The sequence below is a fragment of the Spodoptera frugiperda genome, chromosome 3 (genome assembly GCF_023101765.2).
Source record: "Spodoptera frugiperda isolate SF20-4 chromosome 3, AGI-APGP_CSIRO_Sfru_2.0, whole genome shotgun sequence".
Taxonomy (NCBI): domain Eukaryota; kingdom Metazoa; phylum Arthropoda; class Insecta; order Lepidoptera; family Noctuidae; genus Spodoptera; species Spodoptera frugiperda.
Window position 1 is genome coordinate 4,361,783 of NC_064214.1, and position 10,513 is coordinate 4,372,295.

The 10,513-nt window shown below is 32.9% G+C and overlaps 1 protein-coding gene across 1 annotated transcript in view; it reads right to left on the bottom strand.

Annotated features, from left to right (window-relative positions):
* Positions 1-9,886, bottom strand: part of LOC118274411 (furin-like protease 2) — a 30,640-nt gene extending 20,754 nt beyond the window's left edge. The window contains exon 1 of the mRNA XM_035591906.2: positions 9,587-9,886. Within this exon, the coding sequence (XP_035447799.2) occupies positions 9,587-9,730 (144 nt within the window). The 5' untranslated portion in view covers positions 9,731-9,886. The remainder of the gene's footprint in view (positions 1-9,586) is intronic.
* Between the last annotated feature and the right edge of the window lie 627 nt (positions 9,887-10,513).

Genomic DNA, 10,513 nt, shown 5'->3' on the forward strand with positions numbered 1-10,513 from the left:
TAAGAGGTAGGGTCAAAGAAAATGTTCATGTCATATTTTTGCATCGAATCAATTTAATGCACTAACAGTAACTTTCTAACTTACTATGGAAGACCTACGTGTTTTATTGTTGGTTCGTCAACAACAAAACCAGTGGACAGGACATAATACATATTATCTAATAATAATCTCATTCACAGCTATACGTCAGCAGTTGTCCGGATAAAGTCTATAGCAGAAACTTTTGTAGCTCAAAGTACTTCGTACACAAAGTTGATGGCGATGGAGAAAAAACTTTTCTGTCCGACAGTCCGTGATTTTGGCATTTTATATGGATGTAATCTCGCCGAGGTTAGGCAGTACATGTTTCCTAGCGATTTACTTAGTGTTCTGATTAATTATACAGAACCTTATTTAACTTTTTTGGCAAGTTACTTTACTAAAGTACATAAGTTCGTATGCTAGATGAATTGGGTGAGAAAATTCGTTAACACCTACTTGGAAAAATCGGAACAAAAGGAAAAAGAAAGAGTAAAGTCTTGGATACTATTAGAGTTCTTTTTAAAGTTAAACATTTTTCAAAGGTTATTAGATTTAACGAGAAATATAAATAAGAAAACTGAGGGAAAACGGCAAACGCTACAATTATTGCTTTAATATAGTCTTTTAACGTTGAAAGAAACCGGTAATTTTCGCGGTCCGTCAAGACTATTGAGCGACCACCAATTACAACACCATTTTCCTCTTACAGCTATTTCTTCATGACGATTGGACTTACATAATAAATGCAAGCTATTTTCTTCCACAGAAAAAAAAAACTTAACAGTCACGCCGCTTGAATCCCAAATAGTTAAGCAGAAGGACATGTATACACGCACACGCACACTTTTCTTCTATTATAGATATTATTAAGCTCATGTAGTGCTTTTATTGCATAACCAATTTGGGCTCCATGTTATTACCGAATTTTTTTTCAAGATGAAAAATTATAAACTATTTTGTTCTTTCCAGATTTGTTCCCAAAACCCTCTCAATCAATAAGACTAAAAAATACCAAAACATTCTTACTACAAACATTTAATATTTTATGAGCCATTTTAACCCTTAACATACCGCCGTGACACATATACGATTCATGTTATATTACATACAGAGTTTTACCTCACTTAGAGCATGTAAACAGCACCGGAGGGTTGTTCAACCGATGACCGTGTTTCGGGTTAGCACAAATATGAACCGACATCAAGTAATAAAGTATTTATTTTTATGACTGATGAATAGGGATGTCCGGCTCTCCAAGGTGATTAAATAAAAGGGCGTGTAAATATAACTTGTATTATCACGCGAGTTCCATCGTGAAAGGTAGACAGATGCGTTATTGCTGTTATGCAGATCTGTATTATATTTTTAGAATGGTCATTAGAGCGTATGAGACGCCATACACGGACTGCTCAAGCAGCTGACGTAACGTCTTACTACTATTACTATAACAACCAAAATCGTTTGTAGAACGGGACAGTTTCCAATATTTACCCATTACAGAAAATGTAGTAAAATATAATGAAAATCCTAATTTATTCCAGGAAAGGAAGCAATTTCGCGCCGCTTTTAGAAAAAAAAAATGTCTGTTCTAATTTAATTTAAATCTTTACAAAGTCAAGCTTAATTTAAGATTCTTCGTTAACTTTCAAAAAATGATTACATCTAGAGCACAAAGCATTAGTATTCCACCCTCGTTGCTCAGGAGATAAACCACGGTAGCGTACCTACCTAATAAATATGTACAGAATTTCTGGTTTTATTTGCGATGTAGACTTTACCTCGCTCCACCTACATAATTAAATTCTTTTGTGGCTTCTAAGATAGCAAGGCTCAAGAGAGTTAGTCTATGTAAAATGGATCGTCGAATTTAAATCAGAAAGATGGAGTAGTTTATCTTGGGAAGGAAGAAAAGAGTCGGTATTTCCAGTCTTAATTTATGCTATTATCTATGTAATGAGTATGTTGATTTTTGTATACAAACTAGCGATTAATACTCATTGCCACCAAAAATTACGAACACGATCGATAGATTAAGAACACGGTCATGGTCACATTACCTAAATACCGTTCTATAATTAGAAGTACTTAGTCGATTAACTAAGACTAAAACTTAAAACCGATTGCTCCAGAGTATTGAATAATGTAGGAGATTAAAATCAAATTCCAGTTTCCCGAAGTCAGCATGAAAAGGAGCTTGTCTTGCAGATTGCTATCGATGGCTCCATGCGAACAGGTGCATCCGAGCAACTTGCAGAATAAATTCAGTAGCATCAAGATTTTGTTTCAAGATAATGTAGATATGGAATTAAAATATTTATGTTAAATACTGAAATCATTCTGCGTTCTTTAACTAAACGGATAGGCTCTGACAAATGGATTACCTGTATAGGCTAGTAACTCGAGACAAACCTATTAATGTTTGGACTTAATTTCAGTTTATTAAACTGTAAAGTCTGGCATAAATAAATTCATGGTTATTGATGACCGAATATTTTTTGATAGAACTGGAAACCATGTTACATAAGATTTCGATATATACGATTCAACAACTCAACACTCCAAAAGTTTGTCAGTAAGTAAACAGAGCACCTCTTTGTAAAACTTTGGTAGCACGCACGTTCCAATGAATTGACCAAAATATTTTATTGGACATATAAAATTAAGTTACCTACATTGTCTCAAACAAAGCTTTCTACAAACTTCAGCTGTACCGTAGGGAACGAGAGATAAGAACATAGTACTTTCCTCACTTCAAAGTAGTAAAAATATAATTGTCTATCTCAGTCGATATTCAACTCTATAGTGTTGTTACAAAGTCGAGTTTAGAAGATGACGTAGTAACTTTCCTAGTAGGCTATGAGAATTATTGAAGGCGTGTACTGTACACACGGTGAGCCTTTAGTGAATTACCTACGTTTTACTTTGTTTTATTTTAAATGTAAGGAAAGTTTAAATTGTTTTGAATTTAGGTTGTAATTGAATGAAGAAATGGATGTAAAGAAACACAAAAACAAAGCGGTATATCACTATGGTTGTTATTGGTGCAACGAGTCATCAAAGTATACTTTCCGTTAGACTTTACATATTACCTGATCTAGGAGTCGGTCTTACGGCCTTGATACAGCCTGTACAGTGAAACAGTAAAATAGTGTTTTTTTTTTGTAAACTTTAGTATACTTGACCAACGACACAATTTTCATATAAAATAAAATAAACATAAGTAGGCAATCTCTTTACAAGCTACATTATTAATAAGTCTCCATATTGTATATACAGCGTGTCCTCGAGTATTTTGGGACGGACAACGAAATTAATCGTGTTAAGTACGTATGGTTAAATATCCCTCTGTACATAAGTACGTAGTAAAATCGGTAGTTTAAAGATCATAGTTGTGTTAACGGTTTAACTACCTCTGGGAACTAACATCTGTTAACTTTAATCTCTTCGTCCCTATCGTTTGATCTATCGCTAGGGTACCGAATCCTATGAGAAACCATTCATGTATTTATAAGTAAGTGGTTTGGGTTAATTGGTTGGAATAGCTCATTGGTTTAAAGGATGAACTAATGAGCGAGATTTGTTAATAAATATCACTAATAATTATAAACGGTACTTACTAAATTATTTTTAAAATTGTATATAAATATCACAGGATTTCGGAAAGAGAAAATATGTGAAACTAAAATATTAACCAACCAACCACTATAAAAAAAAATTGAACATAAAAAGTCGAGTAGGTACTTTCTCTTAAAATCGCACCCCAGATTATAAATAAAAGTATTTCATGAAGATTACAAAAAGGAGGTTATGACAAAGCGTTACTTTTTACAACAAACATACTAAAGTCGAAAACATTGTTATTACATTCAAGAAGAAAAATACAGGATAATAAAAATCTAGGTCTCGGAGACAACGTTTAGCATCACCAGCAGTTTGGAAAGTGCCTCATTATGCTAGATATGAATTGGGATTATGCCCTGGGTAGTTCAGGGCGGGAGACGTTTCCAGTGCTTCAATCATCTTAGTGTTATTGGAGTTTGAAAAGCTTTATATTCAGTGTAACGTCACGCTTGCATTCTCCAGCGGGAACTATTACTTTCTTGTCTTTTATTTTTACTTTTTTAATTACAAATGGCAATTCCGCTACAGTGGTAGCCTATAATTATACAAACCTAGTAGTGGTTCAAACCTGATATCGAAATTCGGGCCTAACGTTTAAATCAAATCGAATCACATTCTACTGCACCTATTATTTTCTGAAAGGATAGGCAGATGCCTAGACATCTTGTTTATATAGAATTATTTTCTTAAGTTTTACATAAAAATAGGCGAACAATAGTAAGCATTAAAAAAATATATAAAGTTTTGAGGTCGGACTAATATTTTTTATTCCTCACGTTAGCATAAAATATTGTTTTGTCTACTGTTTTTCTGACCTCAAAATAAAGAGCGATGTTTTGTTATGACAACAATTTGACAAACAAAACATTGTTCCAATAGTAATCAAAGACGAGAAGTCAGAGTTAGCGATGAGAATAAAAGAAATAGAAAAATAATATGAACAGCTGTTCCTGAACTAAAATTAATTATTTATTCAATTGTTCCCCGTAATATCAAGTAGGAACCGTGATGAAGTGATAACCTCATATTTCGTACATTAGGTAATCTTTATAATATGTAAAGTACAAAGAAGTCATTAGATGATTATCAAAAAATAAAATATAAAAAGTCTTCAACGAATCAACGATTCTACCAGTATGCACGAGTACGTTGGCGATGTTCAATCCCAAAATCGATCACCTGAGTCACAATACAAGTTCATATAAATTAGATAGCTGATAAAATATAAACTAACACTAAAGCTGTAATTAGAAGTAGGTACGTGTCATGACTGACTATAGGTTTAAAAGTAATTATGTCACATTATAACGACAGGCTGTAGGCCCACAATTATGTTAGCATAGCAAATGTGTCATGATAAGCTCTACTCGTTAATTACTAAACATTGTATTTAAATATGGCAGAGTTCAACTATGTGGGCTTTGTAGGTATTAAATATCTACATTTTAAATGTCACGATTGTTAGAAATATTTTATTTCCAAGTTCAACAAATAAAATACTAATATAGAGTTAAAGTAACGCACTGTTTTTTTTTTGAGATTTCATTACAAAATTGATAGATAAGTCGAATTACGACAACATTTTAACCACAACTTCATAAGAAAAGGCATTATTAAAGAAGATTTCCTAATTCCAGAATGAAGTTCTACTCGATAACGTCAGCACGAACATTAATTCAATGGAGTGTCAGAAAGATAAAGTTTATACCAGAAATTGTTGGTAAGACATCTGGGACAGAGAGACTTGTGTCATAAGACTATTGTTATCTGGTATATCAATAGGACCCATCTTAACGTAAACAATCCACGTGAGAAGGGCACTGAAGAGAATTATTGTGTCTCTCTGACATATTGGATCAAATCTTTGTTTGACCTTGTTAGGATAGGAATGTTTTTGTTTGACTGATCCAGTTTGATTGCAAGTATGGCTACGAAATATGAGATCTTGATTTAATATTCCGTTACAGGGTATTTTCTTAATTCTTGGTAGTGTTGGATGTATGGGCCTTGGAGAAAATAAGCCTGTAAATATGAATTTATCCCCCTTCGCCTTCTAGAGAATTTTAAACGTGATATTACGTTATGAAGTCATACTTTGTAAAATTATATTTCATATGAACTTGTCGTTTACTAGTAGATATCTTACATAATAATGATGTGCATCTAATGTAAATGTTACGTAAGACGCCCATGCCTGCGCGTGCCGACTTCACCTTTAACCTTCAAACAGTTACAATATGTAGCTGCTCAGTCAAGCCTGGGGTGGATAAACACACGTGTATTTCTAGAATGTGTTATTCTCTAGAAAATCATTCCTATATCAGTGCTAAATTTGCAAATAGGTTTTTCTAAATAAAATATCTTTTTATGCGTCTATTATTTATAATCAATTTATTTGACAACGAATTTGAAAAATTCAACCAGACCTAATTTTCAAGAATTTATTAATTGAAAAAAAATCCTATAAATCGTGATTGGTCGTATATTCGCGGATGTGTCCCCCACCTGTTTTAAAATTCATATCACCTATCCATGAGACAAAAACGTAACATGCAAATACTTTCAGAGAAAATCTAATTTCTTTAAAAAATATAATATTAAGCCGAGCCTCTCGGAAATATTAATTTCCGGCGACTTAAAAATACGAACCGTTTCTTTTACAAAAAATATGGTGACCCCAAAAATAAATTGTGGGATTTATCCTCTCATTAATCCTCTATCTTGAGGCCTCTGTAACAATTGATTACGTCACGAAAAGATCATCTCTCGCCTCTCCCTTTTGGACGAATGTTGTCATTTGTCTTTAAGATTTTTTGTCATTTTTGCTGCGGCTTAAAATGGCATTTGAAATTAGAGCGGATTATGGTTTTTACCGCGAATTCAACCTGAATTTAAATGACTACGAGTAAAATTTTAATTAATCATCATTATTGTGCATATGTGTGTATATATTTCCAAAAAAATATTAAAAAGTTTTAACGGAATGTAAAATTATTGTAGTTTTATTCATACACGTTTTCAATAAACATAATATTGACACACGTACAACTTCAAAGGGAATAATTTGTAATTCGTAATCATTCGGACTATACAATACATAATATATATCTAGTACATAATTATATTATATATATTTAACTACAGGTGGTTATTTTCCTCATCTGCCCTCGTGATGTACGAAAATACAAATTATTGGCAAGGATGTAGTAACTAGTTCGTGGAAACTACGAAAATACATACCTATGTACGACGCTCAATTATATCAATATTGAATCAAAACACCATTGCCTATTTTTCTTCGAAACTAGAGAAAATAGAGTAGGGCTACACCCACTTTTACTCACTTATGTTATTAATCATAAGTAAAATATTTGTGGACGGTACATAATTGTACACGTAATATATCTCACCCAGTCCAAGAAATAAAATAAAATAATCTTTACTAATAAAAAATAAGAGCAGGATCAAACAGGTGTCTAATCCAAAATTTAATTTAACATTTCAAAATACTTAATTTCGACTATAGGGAGTTACGGAGTCGCGCTACTTTAAACAGTTCCACCGGCAAAGGAATTTACTATACAGCCTTTACGTGAGTTTGTAACTAAAATATTCCATTTCATAGTCAAAAGCATCAGAGTTATGCCTTTCATTTACAGACGGTTTACTAACAAAATCGCATGAAAACTGCTGAACAAAGTTTAAATAAAATTAGCCTAGAATATTAAGCGCCAAATAGCTAGGTTCACATATTTCCATAGCTGGTAATAAGAGAAGAGCCTCAATTGCTTAAAACAACGCCATTTGTAAGTTAAGAGCACTGTTTATTTAATGTACAACTTTGCCGATGTTTTTCTTTAAAAGTTAAATAATAAGCCTGAAGTGGAACTTGGGGTGAAACTTTTGCAGAAAAACATCTGCTACGCTGTAGCTACATATAGGTACATATATGTAGTTAACTTAACATTAACCTAGAAAAATGTACGAAAGTATTTTTGCAATCTCTAATAAAATCAATTCTGACAATCGGCAACTTTAGGTCCCTACAGAAGATTAATACAAATATTATCTGTTCCTGGATGCCAATTTTTACATTGTTCTTTAAAATGATTTTGACAAGAAACAAGAACTGTACGTGTGTCTGCTCAAAATGTACCAAAGTAGTCTAGTATTGTATATATTAAGTATTGACGTATTATTATACATTATATGTCATATTTAAAACAAGACAAGAAGAAATAGTAAGAAAATCGGTAGTAACAATAATTAAACGAAATAGAGGTGAATTAATGTATATGATAAATAGAGTTGTAAAGTTACCACGCTATGGTTCGTTTATTCAAATAATGTTCTAAATTCAGATATCTCCAGGAATAATTTTCCCGCCCAAACAGAATGTTCCACGCCACCCTAAGACGGCGTATTTATTTTGCTTATCTAATCGTGACTCGGCAACATAGCTGTGATTATATCATTATTTTCTCTTCGATCATTTCATCTATGAATATTTGAATTATTTCCTAAGATTTAGATGTCATTAAAAGTTATGTTGATTTAGTGAGTCAATTTCCTGGTGATTTTATCAAAGACAAGAAAACTTTGTATTTCTGCGAATGAATTAAGGAAAAATGACAAAAAATAAAGGTATATCCTTCGTTTTAATAGAAAATATATGAGAAACAAGTGATGTGGAACCATACAATGTTATTAAAACCTTGTAATATTAGTTCTTGAAAACATAAACATTAGGTATAACCAAGATAACGTTAGTTGTGTCAGTTCTTTTACCTATAATATATTGATGTTCTAGAAACACATTTAAAGTTCATAATTTTTGTATGATTAAGTTAAGATTTCGTGATAAAGTTTTATGTAATTTTCTTTAAATTTATCATCGTCTTAACTAATAGCTGGTTAATCTAACCCAATCTTACCCAAAATGGGGCAGTTTGGGTCGTTAATCACATGTGACCCAAATCTAACTGTATTTACATGAAATAACAAAGTTTCCCTTGAAGGGACGTTTAATTTGCCTTGAAAGTTGAAATGTAACAGAACTTTTGCATTTTGCACTCAGTAGTTGTAAAACCTTTTGTAGTTTATAAATGTGAGTAACTTCTGTGAATTAAGCAGACCGTTTCATTCGTCAAAACTGTGACTGGTGTTAATTCATATGCCAGTTTTGTAATATGTCGGGGCATAATTTTATTCCGAGTTCAATATGTTTTTATTCTGAATATGACCTATGTTATTTATCGTCAAAGTTACAGTTACTTTCTAAATGTATTCTGTTTCAGCATTGTTAATGTCCATTATAAAAGGGGAGAATTCATGTAGTACTTATGTCTTGCACATTGCAAATTTCTAAGTTAATAGGAAAAAATTAATGACATTTCATATAACTTAACACTATGACTTTCAGGAGTTTATTTGTATATTTATTGATAGAAGGAAGTAAAATATCTCGGAACAAGCTAGTACGAAAATAACACAAATAGGGTTAGCACGTATTTCCCGGCTATCCCGTTGAGAAAATACTGCATATCTTTCATGTTTTCGGCACTGCGCTAAAGCTATTGCATTTTATCTAGACTTTAAATCTAAACGGTATTACCGCATCGAGTAATAGAACTACTTGAAATTCTGTTTGAACCGTTTATGAACACGAAGGGAAGTACATAATTGATTACTTTAAAACATAGCAAAAAGCTATCTGAAACCTAGTACTTTTCTATATAAAAATTATAGCTGGTATATTTCCTCAATTTAATATCTCACCACAAGTACTTATGAATCGTTTCTTACAAGAAATGGAGACGTAATATCTACTCCAAACAGTTCATTAATAACGTCCACACAATAAGCTTTTTCTGAGTCCTCGCAGAAATGAAAGAAAAACAACGCAAGATAGATCACTTGTCCGCAGCATCCCATCTACACTTACCTCCCCGTGATTAATGAAGCCATGTCTATGCGCCAGTTCGTGAGCCTTCTCTGGCCCACCAGGGACGAAGACCGCGAACTGGTGATGGTACAGCGGTACACAGACGTCCAACACTGTCAGTACCACGACCACGTAAGCTAACATCGCGCAAGCCGCGCATCGCACGCTACTACCTAACTAAAATCCGAACCACCAACCGAATCATTATAAGTCTCAACACTCGCGAAATGTATTTTTTATTTGCTCGAGCGACGTCCGTTCTATACGACGTCTCCACGAAGACTGACTCCGCGTGACTGGAGGTCTTTTAGTCTGATTTTAATAGGCGCATGCGCGAAAGTTGGCGCCCTTTCTTAGTCCACTCTACCCAAACGTATTGTGTGTAGCGTCAATTGTCTTGAATAACTAATTGGTTTGCATCAATGTGCGTGCTTTAACGAGGTAAGTGATTAAAGTTTATCTAATTAATCTGTAACTTTGATTTAGTAAATGTTGAATATTTTTTAATTAAATATTTCATCAAGTTGATCTAAAAATGTTTCTAAAAGATCTTGTCTCTTAAATAATTGAAATTGTTTCGTTTGGTATTCATGAAGATCAGTGCCCGTAGTAATAAACTGAAAGTGTGACGTTACACTGAATTCCAGAGTGCAAGGCAGCGGTGACATAAGATGACAGTGTTGCACAATTACATACATAGTATTAGCACAGTTGTAGTATGCGGAGAGCACCTATAAGTATCGTTAAACTCTGAAGTAGTATAGTAAACACAAGTTTTGCTCACATATAACGTTAAAAAGGAATTAATTTAAGCTTACATGAAACTAGGACCATCCGTAGAAATTGTATATATAATATAAAATTGAAACCAGTTTACATTTAGAGCATCTAAATTCCTCCTTTCATAATATTTACACATACATTAGG